Source organism: Felis catus, chromosome A1 (genome assembly GCF_018350175.1).
Source record: "Felis catus isolate Fca126 chromosome A1, F.catus_Fca126_mat1.0, whole genome shotgun sequence".
In the NCBI taxonomy this organism is placed as follows: Eukaryota; Metazoa; Chordata; class Mammalia; order Carnivora; family Felidae; genus Felis; species Felis catus.
This window is the reverse complement of record NC_058368.1, coordinates 172,191,472-172,204,675: the sequence shown is the minus strand read 5'-3', so window position 1 is coordinate 172,204,675 and position 13,204 is coordinate 172,191,472. Positions and strand designations below refer to the sequence as shown.

At 49.6% G+C, this 13,204-nt stretch overlaps 1 protein-coding gene across 5 annotated transcripts in view; it reads left to right on the top strand.

Annotated features, from left to right (window-relative positions):
- Positions 1-13,204, top strand: part of MCC (MCC regulator of WNT signaling pathway) — a 431,948-nt gene that overhangs the window by 404,825 nt on the left and 13,919 nt on the right. For all 5 annotated transcript variants that reach the window (XM_045034744.1, XM_019838097.3, XM_045034751.1 and 2 more), the window contains 2 exons: positions 4,022-4,228; positions 8,727-8,827. In XM_045034744.1, the coding sequence (XP_044890679.1) occupies positions 4,022-4,228; positions 8,727-8,827 (308 nt within the window). The remainder of the gene's footprint in view (positions 1-4,021; positions 4,229-8,726; positions 8,828-13,204) is intronic.

Genomic DNA, 13,204 nt, shown 5'->3' with positions numbered 1-13,204 from the left:
CAAACCCTTGGAATTTCCAGAGTGTCTTTGTTATGCTAAGGAGGCAGGCCCCCTGGAAGCTGCAATACCAGGGCTGTCCCTGGAAGGATCTAGCATGTGATTATAGAGTTGGGACTTCCAGCCCCTTGACCCCCAGTGAGGGTAGGGAGTGCTGCAGATTGAGTTCCACTGAGTGGCCTGCAATTTCATCAATTGTGCCTAGTCCTGAAACCCCAGTGAAATTCCTCGACACTGAAGCAGAGAAGATCTGCATTCAGCACGCTTCCAGGCACACCCTGTGTACACCCTTTATGGTAAAACTAGATATAGGTAGTGCTTTCTGGAGTCTAGCAAGTTACTGATCATGAGTGGATTGTGGAAACCTGGTTTTTGGAAGCAGTTGGTGGGAAGTGCAAGTGACCTGGGGACAACCCCCTCCCCACCTCACCTGCCCCCAGCACTCATGGCTGGTGTTTGAAGTGAAGGCAGTCGTGGACTCTATCCTTACCTTGTGGGGCCTGGGAGAACTCCAGGAAGTTCAGGTCAGAGTGTGTTGTATTGTATACACCCAATTGGAGTGGAAATGAAGAACCACTTGCTAGGACCGAGCTCCTATATGGCTGCAACCAGCTCTCTGCCTGTGGCAGAGGTGGGCACTGGTAAAGGCTGCTCCTGCAGGTCTTGGTTCTGCACAGGACTCTGCTGCCAGACCTGCTAACATGGGGAGTCAGGGCCAGGAGCCGTGTTCCCAAGCCTGCTCTCCAAACTCCACTCTCGTCTGCACAAAAGTGTGGTTCACACAGCCTTGGATTCCGCAGTGTCTCTTTACTCCCAGGTACTGAGACATGAGGGAGGGGCTCAGGAACAGAAGCCAGCTTAAAACCATAGGCAGGTCCACTGGGCCAGGTAGGTCAAGGAAGTGCTGAATTAATAGCTAGTAACTGGTGTCTCCTGTTGGGACCAACACTGTCCTCAAAAAAGAGCAGGGTCCCCTCTGGTTAGCTCACCTCTGGAGAGCAGAGAGGAGCTGCCAGCTGTGGTCAGCCCAACACACTCGGGTCACTTGCTTAATGTGTCCCTGTCCTCAGCGACTGCTCAGTCTTGAGTCTAACTGAAGCCTGGGAAGACTTTGGGCTGTGGCAGTAAATTAGGAATCAGCTTCTTTGCTTCTAAGCTGGTTTATTGTGTCCTTCCCACTCAGCTCAGACCCTGACTTCTGTTCCCTCTGGGGAATCCTCATGCACCCTTGGCTGATGTCTCTACTCACTGCCCATGAACCAGGCATTGGGTCCATCATCACAGTGCCTTTTTCCCCAATCAGGAGCCCTCTTTGTGGGCCTTTGCACCCCACGGCATGAGCTGTGAAGCTGCCCTTTCGTTATGTGTTCCAAACACATTTCCTTTGGCCAAAGACTAAGGATTTCCTTTTTATGTTCAAGCCAACATGTTGTGCGATAAATTCCGGGTTACTCTGGCCAAGAAAGACTTTTTTGGTGGAATAAAGGCTCTAATATTCCCTTTGCTATTTGAAAATAAAATGTGTATACATCATAGAAATTATCTAAAAGAGCAGAAATTATAAAAAGCTGGGAGAAAATAACCCATAATATGATCCAGAGGCAGCCAATGCCAGCCATCTGGCTTGGTTCCCTTCCTCTGAGGTTTTTGAAGGATAAACATCAGAGTCCTCTCCCTTCCCTACACAGCATGTTCAAGGGTATGCGCACCATTCCAGGGCCACTAGCAGCAGGTTATGTTGGATTTCACCATTTCACTCTAGGATACAATTGCTGAGACACTCAAGTTTTCTGGGTTTTTCACTTCCTGTACATGAACTTTTTTTCTCTAGACGATCTACTTGGTTGCTTTTCAAATCCACTCTTTTTTGAATAGCCTTTCCTTCTGTTACAACTCTTCTTTCTCTCTTTGTTTTAAAGATTTGTTTTCTAGTGTTTGGCCTGTTATTTCTGGTTCTTATAAAGGTGGATTTTATCTCATCATGATTCATTTCCATTTTCTCTCTGTGTGGGTTGGGATAACACCAGCTCATCTTCAGTGGAGATTGTATCTTCTACCAAGTCCTCTTGGGTAGTAGATGTCCCTACAGAATAGTTCTGTGCATGGATCTGTTTGGACCCATGGGTTTCAAAGACTGAGAACTAGTTTCTGTTACATTCTTTGCTTAGGATTCCTGTTTCACATCTTCACATGACAAGTTTGTGGTTCTGGTTCCTCAAAAGAGGCTCTTCCTTTTCCCACCCAGACCTTGAGGGATAAGTTCCCTCACCACATCTCCAGAAAATAAATCTAGTCTTTTACTCTAGGCAGTACTTTGAGAGTCCTGGCTCATGTAGAGGGTCTCTGTTCTGGCACTCAGCCCTGCCCTTAGCACAGGTGCCAAAAGCCCTAGATCCTAGGGCCTTCATCCTGGTCCGACACCTCCATTGGCCTGTACTATGGCCACCTTGCCTTTCCTCTTGGGCAGAGTTCCCCTCTTCATTTCTGGCACCCATGGATTCATTTTTCCTTCCTTTGAGCTTGCATTTATTTATATGTTTGTTCTGGGTGTGACTGTCTCCATTAGCTCAGTATGCAGTATTGCCAGAACCTTCAGAATTCTGCTTCTAATGGCAAAAGATGAGAAGGCTCCGGTGTATGGAACCACCTTTCATTCTGGTTTTATAATCTCATCTTTACGAAAGATCTGGAGTCTTCTTTTGAGTAGCCACTGAGCACCTTGCCCTCTGCACGTCTAATGCCCCCTCCCTCTACCCTGATCTGAATATTATAAGCCATAGTGGGTGCCCTCTAGGTATTTCCCCACACTGGAGGGTGAGAACATCTACACTCCAGGTCTGGCTTATCAAGAAGAGCACACTAGGCACGTGGCTTATTACCTCGAAGGGTCCATTCAGGGATAACTAGAATCAGTGACCTAGGTGAATCCTTCTCAAGGCTCAGACTCAGTTATAGAAACTCAGTTATAGAGAGTCTATCCCAGAGATAGGTGGGAAGACTGACCTGGCAGTCATGTACTGGTGGAATCACATGACAAGAGTCATGCATGGGCCCACCTTGAGGGAGGGACTGTAGCTTAGTGGTTAAGAGCCTAGGCTCTGAGCCAGACAGCCTGGGTTCAAACTCTGGCTACAAATTTATGCAGTAATTGCGGGCAGGTGGATTTCTGTCTGTGTGCCTCAGTTTCTCATCCAAGTATGGAGATGCTCATAATATCTATCTCAGGTTGGAAGAATTAAATGGGTTACTTTGTATAAACCTTTAAAGCAGCATTACATGCTCAGTAAGTGCTGGTGGCTATTGTTTTCTGGCTGCTGGTCCCAAGGTAGCATTTCCCTGTTTTGGAGTTACTTGTTTGTCTCCCCAGAAAACTCTAATTTGAGTTCTCTAAGATACTTTGCAAAGCTATCTAATGAGTAGTCACCTCTGAAGGACGCAGTTTCTAGTGATTTTATTTGGGCCTCCTGAGGTAGACAAGAGCTGAGGTGATACCCTGGCTCAGCTGCAGGGTGCCAAGGGTGCCACCAGGGGGCATTGAATATGTGGATTGGTGCCATGGAAAAGGGAAAGGGAGTGGGAATTGGTGGGGAACTAGCCAGGCCCAGCCTTGTGTGGATGCCCCTCCCTCACAACCTCTTTGACAAGCGCAGCCTGTGCGTGCCGGAAGAGTGGTTTCCAGCAAGCCTGGTGTGCCCACTGAGGGGGGTGAGGGGCAGCAGGGGACGTGTGTTCCAGTTACTAGGTTCTTAGAATGAACCAAAACTCTGCTTGCCTGTAACTCCTTCATTCATCTCAGTTCTGGTCTGCAGAATGACAAAGCACATGGCTTTGTCCCCACATCAGTCCTTCAGATGGTAGAGACAGCTGGCTTATTTCCTCCCAGTCATCTTGTCCCAGCTGCAAAGTGGTAACTCCATCGCAGGGCTGGGGGTCACACCCTCAGGGCCCCTTGTCACTCGCCTGCTTTCCCACACCTGGCCCTGCTCTCACAGCGTGGGTGCCTCACACCATGTGTGCTCCGTAGGAGGAGATGGCCGAGCTGAAGGCCCAGCTCTACCTCCTGGAGAAGGAGAAGAAGGCGCTGGAGCTGAAGCTGAGCACGCGGGAGGCCCAGGAGCAGGCCTACCTGGTGCACATCGAGCACCTGAAGTCCGAGGTGGAGGAGCAGAAGGAGCAGCGCATGCGATCCCTCAGTTCCACCAGCAGCGGTGGCAAAGACAAGCCCGGCAAGGTAGGACGAAGGCACGGGGACCCCTGGGGCCCTTCCCACCCAGTGACCACCGCCACCCCTCACTGCCCCACAGCCTCAATTTCCTTATTTGCGTGAGGACTACAAGCTATTCTAGATACCTTAAAGAAGGTAACGTTTTGGGTGCAAAAAAACCAAATCCACTTTTTTTTTTTTTAATGTTTTATTTATTTTTGAGAGAGTGTAAGCAGGGAGGGGCAGAGAGACAGGGGACAGAAGATCCAAAGCAGGCTCCGCACTGACGGCACAGTACCTGACCAATGCGGGGCTCGAACTTACGAACCATGAGATCACGACCTGAACCAGAGTCAGATGCTTAACCAACTGAGCCACCCAGGTGTACGTCAGATCCACGTTTTTAAAAATTGCACTTTATGTACTAGTGAAAGCATTTTCATATGCCATAGTCTGATGAGCGGAGTGATCTGTGCTGGCGTCCAGTGGTCTGGTACCGGGCTGCCTCCTTGGCTCCCCCACCTCGCACAGCGGCCATCGCCTGTTGGTCACATCTGAACTGATCATTGCATTTGCTGCCTCCTGTAAATCTCATCTCTGAAGGAGTAGGTACCCCCATTTACATGAGGGAAATGAGGCTCACATGAAGTCAGGGGTCTCACAGCTGATAAGTGGCAGAATTGGGATTTAACCCAGATTTGGCTCACCGTCCTCCCCCCTCTCATCCGTGTTGCCACCCCAGCTTGGCATTTCCACCGTGGGTGAGGCGGGAAGCCGGAAGCAGCTGAGGCAAATGAGTAGGAAGGCAAGCACTGGATCACGTAGAGAGTGTCACAGAGTGTGGGCGGTCAGGTGGTGTCATCTCTCAAACTCGCATTCCCGTGAGCCCAGAAGTCTTTTTCTCTAGAATCCAAGCTCATTCCATCATACTGTATCTCAGAATTATTCCAAATATTGCATTGGAGAAAAAAATACTCTGGACCCTAAAGAATTACATCCCTCACCCCAGGGTAGTGAACCTCTGTTTTCTACGTCCTACTTTCTATTCCTAATAAATGCTAGCTTCTCCAGACCCCAGTTTGTTTCCGGCCCAGGACATGGAGACATATGTTGACTTGTCAGTCTAATGAATGGCATCTCACAGCCCAAATGGAGGGGTGTCCCTGAGAGAGTTAGTACCTGGAAAGGAAGCAACTTGCTGATTGGTGTGGCAGTGAATGGTCCCTGCCTAAACAACTAAGAACTTTGGAGCATGCTTCACAAAGGGCCACCACTACACTCCGCCCACCTCTCACCTAAGAAGAGAGCGAAGGGAGTTCATGGCCGTGGCACCCAGCTGGGCCACCTCTCCCAAGACCTGGCTGCTTTCCAGTCATCCCTTCATGTGATAGATGTGAGTGGGTCCTGATGGGGACTGGAGGCAGTTTCAGGGGTTTACATTCCAGAGAGGGACACAGGTGATCGTCACACGGTGACCTAAGGCCGAGGATCAATTCCCAGTGCGATGGAAGGGCACAGACCCAACACGGAACCCAGATGTGGAGATTTGGGACAGGTTTCCTGAACTGGGACCCAGTGGACAGTGGGCGCTAACTTGAGGAAGAGGGCTGGGGCCGAGAGGTCGGTCCACTGTAAAGTCAACGGAACGCCAAGGACAAAGACCCCCAGGGGGAAGAGGATTTGATTTGGCTGAAGCCTACTGTGCTGTCCTGAGGACAGTGAGAAATCACTGGAAGCTTTGCAGTAGGGTGTGATGTACACAGGCTGGGCTTAGGGAAGGTCACTGTGTGGATGCCCGAGGAAACCATCTGCCCAGTGCCTGGGGAGTCGAGCCTGGGGGGAGGGCAGCGGCCTGTGAAGAGTTTCATATAGTAATATCTGGGGCTCAAGAAAATGGGGTTTCCCATTCTGTGTCAACACCTTAAAAATCTTTGTAGAGCCGTTTGAGTTTGTCACCAGTCACTTCGGGACGGAGCTGACAGAGCTCCAGTGTTCGCCTGTGTGTTCTTAGGGTGTGGTGGAAATGGACTTAGCGCGTTCTTGCCAGAAGGCCCATGAGCTGAGCATTTCCTCCTAGTTCTTGGTGTTTATTTTGACTGAGGGAAGCGCTATATTTTGTGGAATGGCTTCAAAGTACAGAAATCTGACACAAAAAGGCCAGATGGTTTTATTTTTAATTTTCTTTTTTTTTTTTTTTTTTTTTTTTTACATTGGAGTAAGAAGCTTTATCCAACAGTACCTTGTGTTATTCAGGTAATGCAATTATTGTAAGCTGATTATCTTGTCTTTCAAATATTAGATCCATTTACTATTTCAATGAAATCTCCCTTCTGGGCTATTGATTTGGTCTTGTTTGTCGGTAAATGAGGTGGGCGGTCTATAAGAGGGGTTGCCTAATTGTGAAGAGCCAGAAGTCACTATTTTACAATTTTCAGGTCACACAGACTCCTCCGCAAGTACTTAACTTTGCCGTTTTAGAACTGCAGCGTGAAAGCAGAGAACACGCAGACACAGAGGGGTGTGGGCTGTGTTCCAATAACACTTCATTTATGGGTATTGAAATTTCCTGTAATTTCTACACATCACAAAATACTCTGTTTTTCATGATTTTAAAAATAGAAAGCAATGCAGAGTGCCTGAGTGGCTCAGTCGGTTAAGCATCCAACTTTGGCTCAGGTCATGAACTTGTGGTTCGTGGGTTCAAGCCCCACATCAGGCTCTGTGCTGACAGCTCAGAGTCTGGAGCCTGCTTGGGATTCTGTGTCTCCATGTCTCTCTGCCCCTCCCCCTCTTGGGCTCTGTCTCTTTCTCTCTCTCAAAAATAAACATTAAAAAAAAAAAAACTAGAAAACAACACTTAGACTGCAGGCCTTATAAAAACAGGTGGCAAGCCAGGTTTGGATCTAGAGCATCCATGCTGGCTACGTAGGGTGGGTGTTGTGCTTATTCTGAAACTTCTCTCCAGCCAGCAACCTGGGTTCCAAATCTTACTAAGTTGCAGATTTGGAGCGGTTTTTGTTGGGAGCAGTTTTAAGTTGCAGTTTTTGCAGCACTTGTCTCTCTCTCTCGCTGCAACAGAGACTAACTACCAAACATGTTCGGTGAGAGGCACCAGGTAGTCTTATGAAATGTTCGCGTGGTTGCTGATTCACGAAAAGAGAGGGTGTTGGAATCTCAGCAGCTCCCAGGGCTGGTAGATGGAGGCTTGGGTCTGCAGGAGCAAGGTGGAGAGGGGCAGGGAAGGCAGTGCAGGTGGTGGGAATCGTTCCGAGGCTGGCGGTGCCGCTGCAGAGGCCTTCTGGGTGTGGTCCCTGGGCTGGAGAGTGCTGAGGGGACCCTGTGCCCTCTGGTCATCTGGACTCCTAGTGCCCAGGTCATACTTCGTTGTGGTTTGCCTCCAATCATGATATAACTTTGTTTACATGCCGTCCCCTGCAACAGACTACAAGCTTTTCATTCTCAGCCTGGGGTGCAGTAAAGGTCTGCTGAGCAGGTGGTCAGATGAGGGCCTTCCAGGCACTTGGTTATGTAGCTGCTGACCCCTGTCTCCACACAGGAAAGTAGAGTGCTCAGAGGGTGTGATGATTGCTTTGTGAGTAGTCCTAACTCAGTTTAGGATTTAGGAGTTCTGGCTCTTGTGCTTCCTCGTCTATAAAACGAGAGGATTGGGTTTAGATGATGCCAAGTTTCCTGTCTAAGGTTAAGATCCTGTCTAAGGTTGAGTGGGGTCACAACTGAAACTAATGTAACATGTTCCAACTTTACTTAAATTAAAAAAAAAGGGGGGGGGGGGGACAGGGGTGCCCGGGTGGCTCAGTTAAGCATCTGACTTCGGCTCAGGTCGTGATCTCGTGGTTCGTGAGTTCGAGCCCTGTGTTGGGCTCTGTGCTAACAGTGCAGAGCCTGCTTGGGATTCTCTCTCTCCCTCTCTCTCTGCTCCTCCCCAACTTGTACTTTCTTTCTCTCAAAATAAATAAACTTAAAAATTAAAAAGGACAAACATGGAGGGTGCACTTCTGTTTTCTTCCTTTTTTCCTGGGTTTTCTAGGTGATGACACTGAACCCACTAAAGCCCCTAAATCTAGAGAAGATTGGTTTTCTCCCAAGAAGTGAGTTGGGGGAGGGGAGCAAGGAAACTCAGGTGTATTTCCCACTTGTCTTTTACGAGTCACCAGAGGCTTAACCCGGTGGTGAAGAGCACAGACCTGGAGCCAGCTGACCTGGGTTTGCTGCTTCCACCGTGTCCTAGCTGGTTACTTAGGGGCAACGTAACTTCTCTGTGCCTTAGTTTTCTCCTTGGTAAATGGGGATAATGACTGTATCTGCCTCAAAGGGTCACCACGATGATTAAGTGGGAGAACATGTGTGTGGAGTGCTCAGAGAACACTGGGAGTCCCCCTCGCCCACCGGCCAGCCTACAAAGGTCCCAAGAAGTGGGGCAGAGCTGCCTTGTGCTTCCGGTGTGTGCTCAGGCTTGACTCCAGGTCTAACCAGAATGTGTTTACTGCCTCCCCCATCCTCCCAGGAGTGTGCTGATGCCGCCTCCCCAGCTCTGTCACTGGCTGAACTGAGGACATCATGTAGCGACAGTGATCTGGCTGCCGAGTTCGCCAATGCCATCCGTCGGTAAGCACCCTTCCCGTGACCCCAGTGAGCATTTTATTCCGGAAGCAATGGCTTTCTTCTCAGTTCTCTTGGCTGCTCATGTCAGCTCTTCGTGGGTCATTACAGACTGGCCCGGGAAAGAGTATGTGCTGGTATGTCCACTTTTACCCAGGCCTTGGAGGCTCAACATGGAGAAGCCCTGCTGGTGCCAGGCCTCTGGAAAGGGGAGTGGCAGGGGACAGAATATAGGCAGTCATTTCATCAGCGAGTAGAAAATGTCTTTGCTTTTTTGTTGTGCTGTTGTATTGACTAGAATCTTCAGGACAGTGTCAAATGGTGATGATCAAACAGGCATCGTCAGGGGGAATACTGCCTTTCAGCATCATTGGCTCTTTCAAGAAGTCTTCATATGTGTATTTATTCAGTCCTGGACATTTTTTCTCTACTGTTGCAGTGTTTCTACCCCTCCCTTCTTCCTCTCTTCCTGCAAGGAGGGTGCTGACTCCTCCAGATCTCTCTCCCAGATCATAACGTTGCATATTCCCGCCATCCTTTTGCAGCGCTATCCAGTAGGCATGGAATGCAAGCCACCTAGGAAATTTAACATTTTCTAGTAGCCACACTCCAAAAGTAAAAAGAAAGCAGTAAATCCACTTTATTTAACCTAGTGTATCCAAAATATTTCAACGTGTAGAGTATTTTTTTAAAAGATGTATTAAGATAGTTTTCCCTCCCCCTCCCCCTCCTCCCCCTCCTCCCCCTCCTCCCCCTCCTCCCCCTCCTCCCCCTCCTCCTCCTCCTCCCCCTCCTCCTCCCCCTCCTCCCCCTCCTCCTCCTCCTCCCCCTCCTCCTCCTCCTCCCCCTCCCCCTCCTCCTCCTCCTCCCCCTCCCCCTCCTCCTCCTCCTCCTCCTCCTCCTCTTCTTCTTCTTCTTCTTCTTCTTCTTCTTCTTCTTCTTCTTCTTGCTCTTCTCTTTCCTCCTCCTCTTCTCCTTCTTCCTTTTCCTTCACTAAGTCTTCAAATATAGTATCTATTTTACACTCACAGCACATCTCAAATTCAAACCAAGTGTCAAGTGCACAGGAGCTCACGTAGCCCTTCCGAAGAGGTTCTTCCACTCAGTTTTCCAGCTCACAAATGGATTCTAAGCTACACCCATTGTGTCTGGCTTCCATGCTGAGTTTTCCTATTTGGGTGATGAAATCGATAATCTCTTTTTTTATTTGGGTGATGAAAACTATCCTCTCTTTTTTAACAAGATGAGGCTATCTGAGGATATTTATTAGACATTCTAAGACATTATTTTGTCTGCTGTATTAACTCTGTTTCCTCACACGTAAGTTCTTTTTAGAGTGGAGTTTTGCGACTCTCCGTCTGGGGTCACAAGCCCAACTTCTGGGCTTCCTGTTTCCCGGCTGACAACAGCTGTCTGGCTGCATATGTGGCCCGACTGTCTGGTCCCCTCCTGTCCAGATGGCTGGCGCTTCCAGTTGGAGCTCCTCAGAATCCCCTCCCTCCTTTTGTAGCAGCTTTTCTTCTCTGTGCATTTTGCGTTGTTTCCCTTTCCAATAAGGAAAAAAACCTGCCTTTCATTTTTTATGATTGCTCATGGTTTCTGGTATACAAAGAGCACTCCTTGCTTTCTTGACATGCTTGAGGACTTTTAAAAAATGGGTTTCCTGTCATTTCTGGGCACTTGGGGGTCAGAGGGGACGGCTACAGTAGACTTTCAGGCTGCTGTGCTGACCCAGCTGGGGCTGTTTATGTTACAGTGTGGCCTCCAAGCATGGGGCGTGGGGGGGATGGAAGGCTGCCTTGTGGGGAACTTCACTACCCTCCTGATTTACTCACTGTCCCGTTTCATCTCCCCTTCCAAGCCTTAATGGCTCCGTTTTCACATTGCCAGCCCCTCTGGCCATGAGGTGAAATTGTAATTGCTTTGCTTGAGGTGGGAGGAGAAAAGCAGCCCAAGGAAAATGCCCACAACAAATCCTAATGACTTGACTGTGCCAGAAACATGGGATGCGAATCCACTCCCCGCTTCCAACTGGGAGCCATTTGGATATTGTATTCTCAATTTTCACATTCCCCAAACCCCCAAGGCCTTTGCTGGCACAAGGAGGATGCAGGTTCTGCTGACTAAACAGAGAGAGACTTCATTTGTTCTGTCAGTCACGACAGGCTTCCAATCACCAGCCGAAAGTTGGTTAGCATGGATTTCTAATCAAGACCCAGATAGATGGAGCCAAGAAAGAACCCACAGGACTACAGGAAAAAGGAAAATAACGTCATTATACTGTAAATATAGCTTAGGAACTGGAATAATCATTTCATGAGGGTATATAACACGAATAACCTGAGAGCTGAGGTTTTGGGGGTGTTTTTATTTTTAAAAATCAAGTGGAAGCTCACATCTTCTTTGAAGCTCTTAGATCACTGCCGAACTAGTGGTGGAAGTTAGCTGAGGGAATCTGCCCTCTATTTTCAGCAATATCTCTCCCTTGGAAGAAGGATGGTTGCAAACAACAAAGTTGTGGGCCCAGGCATCCAGGCTGCACAGAGCGGGGGTAGAGAGGGGCTTGGGAGATGGGCTAAGCAGCGGTCTTTTTTTGAGGAGAAACCTCTCAGGAAGGTAGGTGTCTTGCTGGTTCTAGGTCACTGCCCCAGGCAAGTCTCCCTGCCAGCCACCTTGCTGGGTGTCAGCCTCCATCAGTCCTTCCCCACCCAACCCCCACCCTCTTGGGTCTTCTCCCAACCTTCTGTTTGGAATCAAACCAAGACTCCAGACAATCACACGTTGACTGTGTAACTCCCATCTGGTCTGATTTCGTTCCCTCCACTTGCACGAACATTCATTGTGCTTTACTGGCACCAGCATTACCATAAAACCCCATCTGGATGACCAGGTTTCCAGTCTTGCACAGAAGTTTTCTTATCAGGGCACCTTGTTTTTGCTGTGGTCCACACAAGCTGTGTGCCACGAAACCCTGCTTCCTCTCAGATCCCTCTCTTGCTCTTGTCCTAGTAAAATGGAAGTGAATGGCCTTTACACCGAAGAAGTGAACTGTAAAAATGCAGTCGAGAATGTATTTTCAGAAATGACTCTCTGTACTTACATGGTGTTTGCGTAGCCTGCCTTCGGGACCTGAGCACAGCTGAGAAGAGAGGCTGTTTCGTCTCCATCATATTCTTGGGAGGCAGTGAGGAGCAGGCATTGCTCTCCATGTGATGGGGGTGGGCTGGGGACTAGCACAGCAAGGCTGAGTAGTTTCCCAAGGTCACACAGGGAGGCAGTGGGACATTTGTGCGCTTTTACCTTCTCTGCTGCCGACCCCCCCCCCCCCCCCCCAGCCGTGTGCTGGCAGAAGTGCTAACAGATGAGTGTGAGCTGAGCTCACATGTATGGGCGCCCACACTTGAAGACTCTGCCCACTGTAGTGTGCATGGTCTGGCCAGAGAGGAACATCTGTGCCCCTGGTACATGACTGTGCATCTGTCTAGCAGATGCTGAGGGCAAATGAAGTGCTGGGGTCCGGGGGGCAAACTTCCTCAAACGCACAGACCCTGGGTCCTGTTGGTTAAAAGGTAGGGATACTGTGCTCTTCAGTGCTAGATAACAAGAATGGGGCTTGTGACATGGTGACCACCTCAGACGATTGCACATCCACCTGTCACTAGGCCCCCAAGCAGGGCAAGACCCCACCTGGGGAGATCAGGACCTGGCTCCGGCTCCGACACAGCCACCTGCAGAAGCCGGCCACCCTGCTGGGGGCATCTAGTCCCAGGCCCCCGAGGGGCGCTGCTGAGCCCTGTAGGGAACTGGAATCTACCACCTGTGCATGCACGTGTGCCAGATCATTCTGTAAAATGCCACCTAAAGGTGTCATCCACACATGACCGTGGCCACTCTGTCCAGGGACCAGATGTGCCCGACTCATCAAGCAGAGATGCACCTAGACATCCTTTTCTCTCTCTGATGAGTAACGAGCCCACTGCAGTTTGGAGAAGAGCTGCATATCAGATCCCTGAGAGGAGACATCTAGGGCAGGTGGGCCCCACCTGACTGGTGTGGTCATGAGACACCAGATCTGGGGGACCTGGATGTGTCCCAATTGGGAGTGGAGCTGGCAGGAAGGAGTGGGTGCAGGAGGCAATGTCTCAGAGTTCATCGAGATGGAGCGGGAACCCCTCCTATTCTCTCTGGCCCGTGGGCCTGCCAGTGTGCGTGCAAGGCAGGAGGCAAAGAATTCCAGATGACAGACCTCGACACACCTACCTGCAGGAGTGACACAAGAACCAGGAAAAGATGTTTGAAAGCAAGGTGGCCAGTCATTCAAACTGGAGTTGGTTGAGAATGGGAGAGCTGGCTGGAGAAGGGTGCTGTGCAGGAGCAGATCCG